The sequence below is a fragment of the Salmo trutta genome, chromosome 28, assembly GCF_901001165.1.
Source record: "Salmo trutta chromosome 28, fSalTru1.1, whole genome shotgun sequence".
Classification (NCBI taxonomy): domain Eukaryota; kingdom Metazoa; phylum Chordata; class Actinopteri; order Salmoniformes; family Salmonidae; genus Salmo; species Salmo trutta.
The window spans coordinates 29,886,720-29,904,009 of record NC_042984.1 but is presented as its reverse complement, the minus strand read 5'-3'; the positions used below and the strand labels follow the sequence as shown (position 1 = coordinate 29,904,009).

The 17,290-nt window shown below is 46.3% G+C and overlaps 1 protein-coding gene across 2 annotated transcripts in view; it reads left to right on the top strand.

Moving 5' to 3' along the window:
- lamb2 (laminin, beta 2 (laminin S)) overlaps positions 1–17,290 on the top strand; it is a 51,626-nt gene that overhangs the window by 16,364 nt on the left and 17,972 nt on the right. For both annotated transcript variants that reach the window (XM_029719549.1, XM_029719550.1), the window contains exons 3-14: positions 6,120–6,289; positions 6,417–6,552; positions 8,996–9,069; positions 9,853–10,041; positions 10,259–10,322; positions 14,702–14,901; positions 15,066–15,186; positions 15,338–15,526; positions 15,779–15,958; positions 16,157–16,269; positions 16,882–16,961; positions 17,060–17,195. In XM_029719549.1, coding sequence (XP_029575409.1) covers positions 6,120–6,289; positions 6,417–6,552; positions 8,996–9,069; positions 9,853–10,041; positions 10,259–10,322; positions 14,702–14,901; positions 15,066–15,186; positions 15,338–15,526; positions 15,779–15,958; positions 16,157–16,269; positions 16,882–16,961; positions 17,060–17,195 — 1,652 coding nt within the window. The remainder of the gene's footprint in view (positions 1–6,119; positions 6,290–6,416; positions 6,553–8,995; positions 9,070–9,852; positions 10,042–10,258; positions 10,323–14,701; positions 14,902–15,065; positions 15,187–15,337; positions 15,527–15,778; positions 15,959–16,156; positions 16,270–16,881; positions 16,962–17,059; positions 17,196–17,290) is intronic.

The window sequence follows — 17,290 nt, the reverse complement described above, 5'->3', positions numbered from 1 at the left end:
GTTCCCTCAAAGCTCATCACTAAGCTAAGGACCCTGGGACTAAACACCTCCCTCTGCAACTGGATCCTGGACTTCCTGACGGGCCGCCCCCAGGTGGTAAGGATAGGTAACAACACATCCACCACGCTGATCCTCAACACGACGGCCCCTCATGGGTGCGTGCTCAGTCCCCTCCTGTACTCCCTGTTCACTCATGACTGCACGGCCAGGCACGACTCCAACACCATCATTAAGTTTGCTGATGACACAACATTGGTAGGCCTGATCACCAACAACGATGACACAGCCTATAGGGACCTGACCGTGTGGTACCAGGACAACAACCTCTCCCTTAACATGATCAAGACAAAGGAGATGATTGTGGACTACAGGAAAAGGAGGACCAAGCACCCCCCCATTCTCATTGACGGGGCGGTAGTGGAGCAGGTTGAGAGCTTCAAGTTCCTTGGCGTCCACATCACCAACAAACTAACATGGTCCAAGCACACCTAGACAGTCATGAAGAGGGCACGACAAAACCTATTCCCCCTCAGGAGACTGAAAAGATATGGCATGGGTCCTCATCCTAAAAAGGTTTTACAGCTGCACCATCGAGAGCATCATGACTTGTTGCATCACTGCCTGGTATGGCAACTGCTCGTCCTCAGACCGCAAGGCACTACAGAGGGTAGTGCGTACGGCCCAGTACATTACTGTGGCGGTGTCAGAGGAAGGCCCAGCCACCCTAGTCATAGACTGTTCCCTCTGCTACCGCTTGGCAAGCGGTTCCGGAGCACCAAGTCTAGGTCCAAGAGGCTTCTAAACAGCTTCTACCCCCAAGCCATAAGACTCCTGAACAGCTAATCAAATGGCTACCCAGACTATTTGCATTGCCCCCCCTTCTACGCTGTTGCTACTCTATGTTATTATCTATGCATAGTCACTTTAATAACTCTACCTACATGTACATATTACCTCAATTACCTCGACACTGGTGCCCCTGCAGATTGACTCTGTTCCGGTACCCCCTGTATATAGCCCCGCTATTGTTATTTACTGCTGCGCTTTAATTATTTGTTATTCTTATCTCTTACTTTTTTGTGTGGGGGGGGGTATTTTCTTAAAACGTCATTGTTGGTTAAGGGCTTGTAAGTAAGCATTTCACTCTAAGGTTTACACCTGTTGTATCCAGAATTCCATGCTGGAAGGGAGGAGGAGAAGGAGCAGAGAGTCACCCTTCTCTGGATGTGGGAGTAGACGGATCATTAGAAGAGACCAGAGAGAGAGAGAGAGAGAGAGAGGAGGGAAAGAAAGGAGGATAGAGCGAATGTAAACTAATTAGCAGGAGGGTTTAAAAATAAAAGGCTGTTGACTTTCTCCTGCCCTGTGGAGGCCAGTTTGCCCTGGGCCAGTTCTATACTTATCTGTGTTCTCAAACACACACTCACAGTCAGGTACTGTATGCCATGCAGGGATGTTTGTCTGTCTGCAGTGCTATTCTGATTCTGTTTCCTCACGTCCCATGCAAGGTGCTCCAAAAGCTCAAATTGCTGCCATCAACTCTCCTAAAAGCAAGTGTTCTAGATGTACAGTAGCATCATCTCCAAAGCTCTCCTTTTTTTGGCGGTAAAAATCTCCCTTTAATCTTCTATGAGTGTCTGTGTATTTGTGTACTGAATGCGAGTGTGTTTGTCTTCATGATTGGTTCCAGTGTTTACTCCTAGGAAGTTGCTGAGAGCAGACTCTTTCTCGTCTCTGTCACCCAGTCAGATTGGAATGTGTTGTCTTGATGTCACATCGCCATCCCTCCTGTCTCTTTCCTAACACAAAGCAGTGACATGTCAGGTCCCTGTTCCTCTCACTATGGGGGACAATGACTGGAGGTCTCATTTTTTACAATCCTCCACCTAAGTCTTCCTTTGAAAACAAAGTGGCAAACATCTTTATTGAAAGTTGAGGAAAAGTAGAAGAAACAGAAGAAAGTGACTCGGTGGCAGACAGCTGTGTAAGAAAGCTGACAGGCACAGCTGTGTAACAAAGCTGACAGGCACAGCTGTGTAACAAAGCTGACAGGCACAGCAGTGTAACAAAGCTGACAGGCACAGCAGTGTAACAAAGCTGACAGGCACAGCAGTGTAACAAAGCTGACAGGCACAGCAGTGTAACAAAGCTGACAGGCACAGCGGTGTAACAAAGCTGACAGGCACAGCGGTGTAACAAAGCTGACAGGCACAGCGGTGTAACAAAGCTGACAGACACAGCGGTGTAACAAAGCTGACAGGCACAGCTGTGTAACAAAGCTGACAGGCACAGCGGTGTAACAAAGCTGACAGGCACAGCAGTGTAACAAAGCTGACAGGCACAGCTGTGTAACAAAGCTGACAGGCACAGCAGTGTAACAAAGCTGACAGACACAGCTGTGTAACAAAGCTGACAGACACAGCGGTGTAACAAAGCTGACAGACACAGCGGTGTAACAAAGCTGACAGGCACAGCAGTGTTAATCCCATCTCTCCAGAGTGTGCTAGAACAGGCAGTGTGGTTTCACATAGATGCTTATAGTACAGTATATACCACACTGACAGACACAGAGAGAGAGAGAAAGACAGAGAAAATAGAGAGAGCGAGACAATGGGAGAAGAAAGGGAGAGGGAGGTTGAATGAAAAATCAAGAGAGAGAATCGAGAGATTGAGGGAGAGAATAGTGAGAGAGAGGCAGTGAGGGGGAGAGGGGGTAAGAGAAAAGCCCCCTCTCTTTGTGTAGTGGTCCAGGCCATTACAGGGAGATTAGCCTTGGCAAGGCTGAATGCAGAACAGAGAGGATGCTGGGAGCTGTCCAATCCAAACTCATTACACTTGTTTTGGGAAGAGATGGAAAGAACTATTATTATACACATAATAAACCACATCAGTAGTGTATAGTGCAGTGGAGTTCCAGTCATAGCCCAGGGCAGAGGAGAGAATCACTCATAATGGAACAGCATGTTGACTGAGATTTATCATGATGGTCAGTTTAGAGCACATTTAATGGATTTGATCTCTTTATTTCTGCTAAAAAGGGGAGGATGTTTCTTCTTGTTAGCATTACTTTCAACAGTTGACTTGTACAAAAGAATATACTGTTTGTGGCTAAGCTCACTTGTGCAATCTCCTGGTATGTGGCTAGGCTAATACAACCTCTCCTGGTATGTGGCTAGGCTAATACAACCTCTCCTGGTATGTGGCTAGGCTAATACAACCTCTCCTGGTATGTGGCTAGGCTAATACAATCTCTCCTGGTATGTGGCTAGGCTAGTACAACCTATCCTGGTATGTTGCTAGGCTAATACAACCTCTACTGGTATGTGGCTAGGCTAATACAACCTATCCTGGTATGTTGCTAGGCTAATACAACCTATCCTGGTATGTGGCTAGGCTAATACAACCTCTCCTGGTCTGTGGCTAGGCTGATACAACCTATCCTGGTATGTGGCTAGGCTAATACAACCTCTACTGGTATGTGGCTAGGCTAATACAACTCCTGTTCTGTGGCTAAGCTAATAAAAACCTATCCTGGTCTGTGGCTAGGCTAGGCTTTATTAGCTCGGAGGTACGCCCCCCTCTCAGCTGATCAGCCTGCATTCCTCACTGCCTGTCCATGTATGGGTAAGAGGAGAGAATGGCAGAGAGTAAGAGAGAGCTGCTGAGATGAGATGGCCACACTGCTGCTTAGTCAACCATCCCTTTCCATCCTCTCTGGTTGAAATCAAACATTCCAAATATGCTCGTTATTAAAGCATCAAGTGGGAATGTAATTTGTTCAAACCAATTTCCATATGACTTACTTGACAGAAAGAGGGTGGTTAATCATCAAATAGGGTTACAGGTTCTCTTCTCACACGTTGTGCTTTGATCAAAATAACAGAAATAAATACTGAAATGAAAAAAATACTTTCAGTTGACTGATGTTATAACTATATATAACCTGGTGAGCCAATCTTGTTGTGTTCTGGGGGGACTGTGATGTCAACTCCCTCAGCCTCTGTCCAGAGACTGGGACAGGGGTATAGGATGCCTGTGAAAGCTCTCCAACAGAGACAGACAAGACAGAGACAAGATAAAATAGTTTAGGAGAGGCCCTGAAATTATAGTCTGTACCTCAGCCCTCTCTGCCCCCCCCCCTTCCATCGCCGCTCTTTACAGACTATACACACACCTTTGAGTGTGTGCCAACGACCAAAATAGATATCAAGTTGCTATGTCACTACAGAGGCTTTGTATTTATACATCGGCTTTCTCTCCATCTCTCCCTCTCTCTCTATCTCTCTCCCTCTCCTTCTCCTTCTCTCTCTATCTCTATCTCTCTCCCTCTCCTTCTCCTTCTCTCTCTATCTCTATCTCTCTCCCTCTCCTTCTCCTTCTCTCTCTATCTCTCTCCCTCTCCTTCTCCTTCTCTCTCTCTCTCTCCCTCTCCTTCTCCTTCTCCCTCTCTCTCTCTCCCTCTCTCTCTCCCACTCCATCTCTCTCTCCCTCTCTTCCTTTTTCTTTTCACATCTCACTCTGTTTCTTATCTCTCTCTCCCCTCCTCTCTATATACCCCTCACGACCGAAGACTATAGCCTTTTCAGAAAAAGAAGGAAAAGTTTCCTGTGCAGTTATGTCTCAGGCCATTTAGTTTGGTCTCTGTTCTTCTGTTCTTCTATTGTTAATTTGCTAAGTAATTGTTGAGGGCAGATTTTTTGGGTTACAGCATAATTACACAGGCCTAGCTTGATTTACCACAGAGGTTTCCTGGCAACAGGAAAGGGAACTGAGATAACATTACTACAGCATTCAGATAACATGTCCTCCGTGTTGAGGTGATATCCTTACTCAAAGAAAAGTGTTTAACATATTCCCATCATTGTCTGTGTACACAAATGCACTGTTGGCATAGGAAACATATGATCAAGACATTTTCGAAGGTGCAGTCATTATTATGTGTTGACTGAATGCCAAGTGTATCACTGTGGTGTGTGTGTGTGTTCGGTGCCTGGCAGTGGTACCAGTGTGAGACTTGTCTGTATGCCAGGCAAACACAGGTTTCCTCTAGAGAGTGTCATGTTTTTGTTGATCGTCTCTGTGAAATCTCCTCAGGACTTTTCCTAGGACACTCACAATCCAAAGCTGTCCTAAAATCGTAATATGCAGCAGAATACTGAATGTTGATTCATCGTGTACATATTTATTTCTGTTTGTGTTGCATGTTTTTGCTTCCTGTATCCATAGAGTGCCTTAGAAGGACCTGTTGTAGACAGACAGACAGACAGACAGACAGACAGACAGACAGACAGACAGACAGACAGACAGACAGACAGACAGAAAGAGCCTCTCAGTAAGACCCTGTCAGACCCCCTCCCTGGCCCTGCTCTTTAGACTGAGCGTCTCCCTGTCCCACTGACGCTTCACTAGGAATATATTTCAGGATGTTGACTGGACTGCTTGACGACTGTTGGGCTATTTTCAAACACCCCACACACAGTTCATCCATCGAGTCACACGCACACGAAAATGCATGCACAGGCACACCCACACAAACTAACACAAAAAGACACACACAAGCTCACATGCTCACACGCACGTGCACACACACACACACACACACACACACCCATGCACACATACTTTTCTGCTGTGCTGTCAGAACCTGGCCTCGTTGACCTCCTAGTTGACCTTTGGGTTCATTTCCAGATTTAGCGGCTGTAGGGCCCCATGTCAGGTCAACCGTTTTGGACTACAGGAGAGAGAGGCACTGCTAACATATTCACCCAAAAGATCATCTCTCTTAGTGTTTTTTCAACATTGTTACTCCTTTTAATTAAACATTGACTGTTGAGCTGCAGGTGGGCTAGCAGCAGCTTTAGTTGGGCTCTGTTTTGGTCTCAGGATTAAAACGTAGGCTTACTTCCTCTCTTGATGTCCTTTTCCTGTACTGATTAGAGTTTGTGGTAATGTCGTAGAAAGAGAGAGAGAGAGAGAGATTTGTTTTCTAAGACAGAGGAGTGATCTGTCTAGCGAAACCATCGTCTTTCTTTCTTCACTCTAAGTGACTCTGCAATAACACCGCCCAGCTGTGATGTTGTTTCCTTTCCTTAACCTCCTCTCCCTCCTCTATTCTCCAGCCCTGGCATATGCCACCGCCCGGGAGCCAGACCACGCCCACGGCTGTACCCATGGCAGCTGTTACCCGGCAACAGGAGACCTGTTGGTGGGCCGTGAGAAGAGCCTGAAGGCATCATCTACATGCGGCTCCAGGAAGAAAGACCCCTACTGCATCGTCAGTCACTTACAGGTGTGTGTGTGTGTGTGTGTGTGTGTGTGTGTGTGTGTGGGTCTCTAACATCCTCTCACTCCCCCTACCTCCCTCTGTCCTGAGCTTCTGTTTGACCTCTGACCTGTGTCACCTCTGACCCCTGTAGGATGAGAAGAAATGTTTCCAGTGTGACTCTCGCCGCCCATATGATCCTGTCTACAACACCATCAGTCACCGCATTGAGAACGTCATCACCACGTTCAAACCACACCGCAAGAAGTCATGGTGGCAGTCAGAGAATGGTGAGAATTGAGATTGCGTTCATAGAGGTTGCAATTATATCCATGTTTAAATAGCGAACCTTTGATTTTATGAGAAGCAGTGTTAAAACAGATTTGTCCTCTACTTGTGCCCCTGCCTTCGGTTACATGACATACCCCCAACATGCAGCTGTCAGTGGTATGAACTCATACAGAATCCATATCAGCCGTATTATTAGAGGCCTAATCTTGGTTACTACTATTAATAACAGGTCTGTTCAGAGACCGAGAAAGAGAGGGGGAGTGGAAGAGGGAGAGACCATGAGTGGAGCATAAAAGGAAGCAGTAGTGAGAGGGTGAGATATGGGGGAGAGAGATGGGGCCGACGATCCTGGAAGCCACAGTGCGTCATTACAGTGAGTTCTGGTAGCTCTGTTCTGAAGGGCCTTCAAAGCCCAGAGGTCCACGGCCTCCATCACACTAAATCACCCTCTGTACTCTGTAGTAGCCTCTGCCTGGACCAGACCCAGACCAGCCACAGGCCCACAGCTGTTTGTATGGGGATAATAACAGAGCAGGCTGTACCCTGGCACACCAACAAAGGGAGGAACGAGAAAGAGAAGAGAGGAAAGGAGGGTGGGGAGGGAGGGAAGGGGTCAGAGGAAGAGTGGGAGCCGGAGAGAAAGAGTGAGAGGGTGTACATTGAGGGAGGGATAGAAAATGAGATTTGGAGAATGGATTTCAAGACACCAGCTGAGCAATTCCCCTTCATTGTTAATACAGAGCCCACATCACTGCAAACAAAAGTCCCATTTCAGGTCTATTTCTGAGTGATTGACTACTGTGGACCAGTATAGCACTGCCTGTACTCTATGTCGAACACTGAGAGGTGGGGGACAGGAAACAGTCACTATTTTTACTCCCGGTCTCCATGGTGTTTCTAGCAGGGCTTTAGAGTATGTGACATGGAGCACAGTGGGCTGCTTGTCCTACATGTGTGTAGACCACTGTCCCTGTGTCCCTCTGGTGTGAGGCCCCTTCCTTCACTTAGTTCCTTAAGGGCTTGGAGTGAAAGGCTAGGTTGGGTGGGTACCTTATCCACTGTTCTGTAGAGCAGCTCGGGCCAATTCTACTCTGTTTGAAGTGGTACCAAGTAGGCTACTAGAAGGATGTGCGAGTGGGTTGGTTCCGTTAGTGGAGTGTACCAGTTACTAATTGCTCTCCGTTAGCCAAGCCTCACAACAGCAGTGATGGGAGAAACAAAAATGTAACTATTTGGTGTGTCCCCTCTCCCACTCTACAGTTCTATCTCTCTTTCCCTTTCTTTGCCCTTTCTCTCTCTTTCCTTCTCTCTCCTCCTCATTCTCCCTCTCTTTCTCTCCCTCTCCTCCAACTTGACTCCTTGGCTCTAGCATACCCTGCCTCTCCTTTCCTCTGCCTCTGTTTCCTCTGCCTCCGTTTCCTTCCTTGATTAGCCTTTCATTAAGGAGTGCAGGTTATGGTTCACAGCCTACAGCACAGACTCACAGACCCAATGTCCGGAATCAAGTTTGACCTCTTACTCACTAGTGTGTCTCTGTGTGTATTTACACTATATGTGCGTCAGGTTGGTTTATCATTGTATGAATCTTCAGAAGATTTGTGAGACTCTCTCTCTGTTATCTCCAGAGACTTTTTTGATTTTATTGTGTTACTTTTCCACAGGCCTGGCTCCCATCACACCACACCACAGCCTGCCTGAGGGGTAGATAGCTAGTGATGTTAATGTTGAGGTGCCAACCCGGAAGATGTACTCTGTCATTACCTCTCTCGTTTTTTCATGTGCTGAGTTATGGATTTTACTGTTGTCTTCCTGCTGTTTGTGTTCACTTCAGACTACATTTGGAGATGGGGGAAAGGATCCTCAAAGCACTTGGCTTTATGAGCATGTGTTTTGGGTGTTTTCAGAGATTTCCCTTTGAACTACGTTGTGGCATATAGACATTTCTGATGGGACTTTTTACTGTGGTTATTATGTTATTTATATGCTGTAGCAGTTAAATGTTCCAACTGCTAGAAGGGGACATGCTCCCTGAGCATAAGGCAGAACCCCCTACACTACTATTGGAACTTAAGACTTTTTCTCTACCAATTCATTGTTAATAATGGACCAACTCAAGTGGTTCTTAAGGATGGATCATGCTCAGGAAGTGTGTGGGATTACCCATGTTGACGACCACATCTCCAGCCAAGACGAGAATGGTTTTTCCTGTTCAGATGCCATTACTCAAGCCAAGGGACAGACAGGGGTTTCCCTCACAGCTGGTAGTTGAGTTATCACTGGTGAAAACATGGGTTTGCATTTCCTGTAACAGACAGATTGACAGGTTGATTGAGTGCATACATTTTAGATTCAATAGCAACAACATAAAGATTGACATGCCCTCTCTCATCCTTTCTCTCTCTCTCTCCCTCTCTTCCTCCATCCCTCTCGTTTTGTCTTCAGGAAAGCCTGATGTCTTCATTCAGCTGGACCTTGAGGCAGAATTCCATTTTACTCATCTTATCATGATCTTCAAGGTTAGACACAGAGCACTTAGTAAACCTTAGACCAGGGGTCTCCAACTTTTTCTACCATGAGAGCTACTTAAAAAATGAAACATGTCACGAGCTACGGGTCTTTAGTGTACAAGAGAAAGTCGTGCACTGTGTTTTCTGTCAATATACCTGGTAAAATAATGGTTAATAAACAACTAAGGGGGCCCTATAAAATCGGTTATTTTTTCCCAAAATTGTTTTCCCCCCCCAAATGATGTTTTGTTTGGTTTTTCATTACAGTTATTCATAGAGAAACAGCGAAATTGGATGTTCTGAGTTGATGTCAATGCTTAAATCACATCAGAATACTTTTTTTTTTGTCTAATTCCCCTTTTTTCCATTTCTGTCAACCCACAAGTTAGTTATCATATCAACTGGCTACACATGGAGTGATGGACAAACTCCTGCACCACACAGACAGAAAGAGGCAATATTGCTGGAAATTAATTGGCAGATATTGTGTTAGGTTTGTCTTTTTAAGCCAATAGTGGCTAACCAGGGGTGGGATAATGTCAATGCTCAGTTGGTTAGGTAGTAGCTGGGAGCTCGCGGTGTCGGGATACTTGTGAGATTTGTTTATGACAGTTTGTGGTGGAACACGTGAAAATTGCATGTGCTTTCAGAATTGTTTGACGAGCTACTCATAGGTGGTAGCTCATGATCAACCTGTTGGAGACCCCTGCCTTAAACAGTGTGTCAAATGTTCTGTGTCTTCAAATGAGCAACTACACATGTCACATATCACACCCCTCTCCTGGCACACAGACGTTTCGCCCAGCAGCCATGGTGATTGAGCGATCGGCAGATTTTGGACGTAACTGGCAGGTGTACCGCTACTTTGCCTACGACTGTGCCTCGATCTTCCCCGGGGTATCCAAGGGACCCCTGCGCAAAGTTGACGACGTCATCTGTGAGTCGCGCTACTCTGACATCGAGCCGTCCACAGAGGGAGAGGTGAGTCTGATTGGCTAGGGATAAATCCCTCTTCCCTTAGACCACAAGACATTGGAAAGATGTTGAAAATACTTATTTTTGGTTGAAAATACAATTTTGTTTGAATAGACATTGAAAATATGTATTTTCAATGTGTTGTGCTCACTAGTTTACTACAGTTGTATACACACATTAAAATGGCATTCAACCACCTGTCCTGTCCCTCTTCTTCCTCCAGGCGATCTACAGAGTTCTGGACCCTGCCATCCACATTGAGGACCCCTACAGCCCCAACATTCAGAGTAAGATACACTCACCAGTCACCACAACTAGCAACCACTTCCCCCCATGTTAAGCCAAACTCACATCGCTGACATGATACAGAAACTGCCACCCTACCGTATAATTTCAGTACAGTACAACACCTAAACAGAATGGCACATGACAGTCTGCACTCTGAAGCCTAGCGGGATGTGAAAACCAGCTGCTCTCTCTCCCCCACACAAGCTGTCCCTTCTATTTTGACTGGCATGACTTCACTGTTTCCCCAGGAGTAAGAGCAGCCTCCCTAAGTAGTGACAGGGGAGGTTCTGTTCCTAATAAAACCAAGGTATGGATTGACCCTGACCCTTTAACTGGATGTTCCATGTTGTCCAGACACACACTCTGAATGAGTAGCTAGCACACTGCCATGCTCATTACTTCTCTCCACTTGTTTAAGGGAGACTTAGACTATGTCACTCATTAGTGCACCCTTATGGTACATCTAATGGGAGCTCTCAAATCAAATCAAATTGTATTTGTCACATGCACTGAATACAACAGGTGTAGACCTTACAGTGAAATTCTTACTTACGAGCCCTTAACCAACAATGCAGTTTTAAGTAAAGTGTTAAGTAAAAAAAAATTAATAGAAAAATAACAAAAAATTAAAGAGCTACAGTAAAATAACAGTAGCGAGGCTATATACAGGGAGTACTGGTACAGAGTCAATGTGCAGGGTCACAGGTTCGTCGAGGTAATTGAGGTAATATGTACATATAGGTTGAGGTAATGTAATGAATACTCAGGGAGAAAAAGGTGTAGAGTCACGCGCAGAGCGCAGCAGATATTTATTAAGCCTTCAGCAGAAGGCAGGAATCGTGGTCACAGGCAGGCAATGGTCAAACACAGGTAGGCAATGGTCAAACACAGGTAGGCAATGGTCAAACACAGGCAGGCAATGGTCAAACACAGGTAGGCAATGGTCAAACACAGGCAGGCAATGGTCAAACACAGGCAGGCAATGGTCAAACACAGGTAGGCAATGGTCAAACACAGGTAGGCAATGGTCAAACACAGGTAGGCAATGGTCAAACTCAGGCAGGCAATGGTCAAACACAGGCAGGCAATGGTCAAACACAGGCAGGCAATGGTCAAACACAGGCAGGCAGTCAAAAACAATACCTCACAACTATACTAACAGAAAGAACTGAACTAAATAAGGAGCTGATGAAACCAGGTGAGAAACGAACACAGGTGAAGTCAATTAACAAAAATGAAAGACCGGGCTACGTTCCAGAACACAAAGAAACAGGGCTACGTTCCAGAACACAAAGAAACAGGGCTACGTTCCAGACCACAAAGAAACAGTGCTACGTTCCAGAACACAAAGAAACAGGGCTACGTTCCAGAACACAAAGAAACAGGGCTACGTTCCAGAACACAAAGAAACAGGGCTACGTTCCAGAACACAAAGAAACAGGGCTACGTTCCAGAACACAAAGAAACAGTGCTACGTTCCAGAACACAAAGAAACAGGGCTACGTTCCAGAACACAAAGAAACAGGGCTACGTTCCAGAACACAAAGAAACAGGGCTACGTTCCAGAACACAAAGAAACAGGGCTACGTTCCAGAACACAAAGAAACAGTGCTACGTTCCAGAACACAAAGAAACAGGGCTACGTTCCAGAACACAAAGAAACAGGGCTACGTTCCAGAACACAAAGAAACAGGGCTACGTTCCAGAACACAAAGAAACAGTGCTACGTTCCAGAACACAAAGAAACAGGGCTACGTTCCAGAACACAAAGAAACAGGGCTACGTTCCAGAACACAAAGAAACAGGGCTACGTTCCAGAACACAAAGAAACAGGGCTACGTTCCAGAACACAAAGAAACAGGGCTACGTTCCAAAACACAAAGAAACAGGGCTACGTTCCAGAACACAAAGAAACAGGGCTACGCTCCAGAACACAAAGAAACAGGGCTACGTTCCAGAACACAAAGAAACAGGGCTACGTTCCAGAACACAAAGAAACAGGGCTACGTTCCAGAACACAAAGAAACAGGGCTACGTTCCAGAACACAAAGAAACAGTGCTACGTTCCAGAACACAAAGAAACAGGGCTACGTTCCAGAACACAAAGAAACAGGGCTACGTTCCAGAACACAAAGAAACAGGGCTACGTTCCAGAACACAAAGAAACAGGACTACGTTCCAGAACACAAAGAAACAGGGCTACGTTCCAGAACACAAAGAAACAGGACTACGTTCCAGAACACAAAGAAACAGGGCTACGTTCCAGAACACAAAGAAACAGTGCTACGTTCCAGAACACAAAGAAACAGGGCTACGTTCCAGAACACAAAGAAACAGTGCTACGTTCCAGAACACAAAGAAACAGGGCTACGTTCCAGAACACAAAGAAACAGGACTACGTTCCAGAACACAAAGAAACAGGGCTACGTTCCAGAACACAAAGAAACAGGACTACGTTCCAGAACACAAAGAAACAGGACTACGTTCCAGAACACAAAGAAACAGGGCTACGTTCCAGAACACAAAGAAACAGGGCTACGTTCCAGAACACAAAGAAACAGGGCTACGTTCCAGAACACAAAGAAACAGGACTACGTTCCAGAACACAAAGAAACAGGGCTACGTTCCAGAACACAAAGAAACAGGGCTACGTTCCAGAACACAAAGAAACAGGGCTACGTTCCAGAACACAAAGAAAATGAACACAAGGTTGACTAAGAAAAGAAAAGCAGAACCTTACAGGTAAAGTGACTATGCATAAATAAAGAGCTCTCGCTCTATATGGGCTTTAGCCCGGGTTTGACAGAGAGACACATTTTGAGGCGTTTAGTAATTAAAGTGCTGAAACCTGATGTGTTCCTGCTGTAAAGTGGAATCTGCTAGCGTGTCACAGAATATCAACATGGAGGGAGGATGTCTGAGAGGAGGGCGTTAAAATGAAGCCTGCCTGTCAGGGGTGAATACCGTTACAGAATGCCTATGGTTTAGTTTGAGCACTTTCCCATGCAGAGCTCCTCCACAGCTAGGGAGTTTAAAGATGGATGGCTCTGTCCTGATCGAGGCAATCCTGTCAGGGAAGTTGGGGGAGCTGTTAGCAGGAGGTACATTAGTATGTTAATAATAACAATGAAATGACTTTACCAGTGGCTTGACAGATACTCATAAGAGTTGGACATGGCATATTGTGGCCCTGGCAACAGCCTGATATTCCCCAAAGTCCTGTGGAACAGTGGAACTTATTGTCCCACTGGTTTGTGAGAAAGGGAGTGGTGTTTTGCTTGTCAAGGTCTAGAGAACAGGCCTCTTCTGTGTGTGAGAAAGGATACACTCAGATAATAGAGGCCAGGAGTACTGATAGGGCCCGGATTTGAGGCTGCTCTGCCGCTCTCCCCTCTCTCTCATTTTCAGTGTAGATGAATGTAACAGAGGAACTCTGCACGAATCTCTTTCTATGTTATTCTCTAACTTTAGTTGAATGAAACAATAACTCCTGCACTGTATGTGAGTCAAATGAAGGTAGGTAATGGAAGTAACCACACAAAGAATACTAAGTGTTTTGTATGAGTACAGTGAAGGTAGCCGCCCCAAAACACCGCTTTTTCGCTTAGAGGTGTGACTTGTTCTCCATTTGTTTGTGTTGAAACACTGTGTTCAAGTGGAGAGAGAGAGTGCTGATTGATTCCACATGCTGTCTGCAGGGCATCTCTCTCTAGTCTGTAGGGGTAAGATGAGCCATTGGGGAAAATCCGTTTTTTTGGACCTAACTTGCTTTCCACTCTTCCATGTGGTTTCTTCCTTCACAGACTCCATGAAGTGATGACCTCTTCATAAATATTTGGTCAAATGATACATTTTGTGTATCGTTTCCTAGTGAACAGCTGGAACGTGACTGACAGCAGGGAATGTTCTGTGCACAGTAGCAACCTACCGCCCCTCTGTGAGAGTTTATCAAGTGTGCGTCCCAAATGGCACCCTATTCTCTTTCTAGTGCACTACTGTTGACCAGGGCCCACAAGGCCATAAGGCTCTGGTCAAAAGTAGTGCACTATATAGGAAATAGGGTACCATTTGGGACGCAGCTCAAGTCTCCTAACATCACCCTCCATGACCCTTTCAGTCCCCCCTTATTTTCACCCCTCCTCTCCAGGTCCCGGCCCCCTTCAGCGATGTCATGCTCGGCTGGCCTTGACTTCTTCCTTTTACGGGGGAGAGTGTCTCTGCTTATGTCTGTGGTGGGGGTTAGGGTTAATGGATAATTAATGGTGTGACTGGAACCTTTCCTTTTTCCTTTGAAGTATTCATTTGGACGTTGAAATAGCTTGTTGTATATCTCCTAATCTCTCTGCCCCCCCTTCCTCTCTTCTCTTGCATCCTGAAGACCAGCTGAAGATCACTAACCTGCGCGTGAACTTCACCAAGCTGCACACTCTGGGAGATAACCTGCTGGACTCCCGCGTGGAGATCAAGGAGAAGTACTACTACGCCATGTACGAGCTGGTCGTCCGCGGCAACTGCTTCTGCTATGGCCACGCCTCCGAGTGTGCCCCCATCGATGGGATCAAGGATGAGGAGGGCATGGTGAGTAAGGGGACACAGAACTGCCCTTAGTTGTATGGAGGAAGACCACCCTATATAGATTGCTGTGTATGAAAGCAGAGGCATCTGTGCAGAGGGGAGTTAGAATGGGAGGTTTTGTTTAGAATTCTCTGTGATTTGTGTAATTCAGCCTCCCTGTCCCCCAGGTCCATGGGAGGTGTGTCTGCAAGCACAACACGAAGGGTCTGAACTGTGAGCTGTGTGATGACTTCCATAGTGACATGCCCTGGAGACCGGCTGAGGGACGCAACACCAACGCCTGCAAGAGTGAGTGGTGGTGTACCACACCATAACAAGAAACGTCTCTTACTCCTCTCCTAACATCACTGATTATTATTATGGACTCACCATAAGTCATAACCAAAGGAATGAGAATCTTGATTATGGTGTTAGTATCTATACCCTCGGTCTCTCACAGAATGCAACTGTAACGGTCACTCCAGCCAGTGTCACTTTGACATGGCGGTGTACCTGGCCACGGGCAATGCCGGCGGTGGCGTCTGTGACCACTGTCTCCACAACACCATGGGACGCAACTGTGAGATGTGTAAACCATTTTACTACAAGGACCTCAGTAGGGACATCAGAGACCCCGGGGTCTGTACTGGTGAGTAGAGGGCGTCGACCGCTTCTCAGAACTGGGGCACAGGAACTGTGTGTGTATTTCTCACATTATCGTACTGTGTATGGGTGATGGCATAGGTATGTACATGTACAGGTTATTTTCACGTTTGAAACCCTGGTATCACTTTATGTCCATTCGATGTGAGTGTGTGTACACGTTTTCTAGGTAGTACGTACTACTGTATGGTTATGGTTGTTAAGTTTAACAGGATGTTTGTTGTCTTCCTTCTACCAGCCTGTGACTGTGATCCTGATGGTTCCCTGAACGGGGGCATCTGTGACGGGCATGACGAGCCGTCCCTGGGCATGATCGCTGGGCAGTGCCGCTGTAAGGACCACGTGGAAGGGCATCGCTGTGACAAATGCAAGTCTGGCTTCTTTGGCCTGAGTGCAGCAAACCCCCGTGGCTGCCAACGTGAGTGGAGAGGAGCACAATCGTGAATCATTCTGACAAATTGAACTGATTGTAGTCCAAATGACCCTCATTTTGTGTGGTTGTTATGTTAGATATTTTGGAGCAATCTTTTGTTAATCTCTCTCAGCGCTTTGAAAAAATTCATGTGCCACATTTCTGTGTTCCCATGCCCCCATAATTCCTGCTCTGCCCCCTCAGCCTGCCAGTGTGACCCCAGGGGTACTGTGTCAGAGAGCCCAAAATGTGACCCTGAGAGCGGGGACTGCTTCTGCAAGCGACTGGTCACTGGACGCAGCTGTGACCAGTGTCTGGTAAAGCTCCAGGAGAGCCTCCCTCTTCGAACCATAACACACAGAGATTCTCTCTCTCTCTCTCTCTCTCTCTCTCTCTCTCTCTCTCTCTCTCTCTCTCTCTCTTTCCATTCATTCATACGTACATGCATACATGCACCCTCCCGAAGAGTCATAGGTGTTTCTGAGTCATGCACATCCCCCTGTCTCTCACATAACTTCCTTGCCGTGCCAGTAACAATACCCAGGAATGTAAAGCCCTGCTTGGGGCTTCATATCTAAATGTAGTCTAGGGTTGTCAGGCCTCTCCGGTTGGTGTAGGTTACAGCATGCTAAAAATGGTCAGCTGTAGTCTGGACGAAGTGGATCCTAAACTCTCATAAGCTGCATAAAGGCTTGTTTTAAAGTCAAGAACAGACAACCACTATTTTGCACCCATAACTTAAGCTCTACCAGCCTGTACTTTGATAAGCAGCATGTATCTACAGTATGTCATTTTGGAGCTAGGAACACCTGGTTTAAGTATCTGAGTAGTTACCTATGATGTAAGGTCCAGTAACCCTGGCTGAGGTAGTAGATAGTCAGGAATGTCATCTGTCTGGTGCTAACAGCTGTCTGTCTGTCTGCCCACAGCCAGAACACTGGGCACTGAGTCACGACCTGAATGGCTGCAGAGACTGTGACTGTGATGTGGGCGGAGCCACAGATAACCAGTGAGTGACAGCGTGGCCACAGGAAGATGTTTTGGGTTGGGGGGTGCTGTCGACGGGTTACATGCTTACTGCATAGATTTCTTATGTGTCTTCCCCAGCTGCTCAATGGAGAATGGGCAGTGCCGCTGTCGTAGTCATATGATGGGCCGTCAATGTACCCAGGTGGAGTCTGGGTGGTACTTTATGGCTCTGGACCACTATACTTATGAGGCTGAGCTGGCCATATTGGGACAGGTAACTACTACTTCTTATAGATAAGACTGGGGTGGACCCTTATTTGCATTGTTTGTACTGTCTATGTTTGACTTTGTGTGAATGCTTGATGGTAT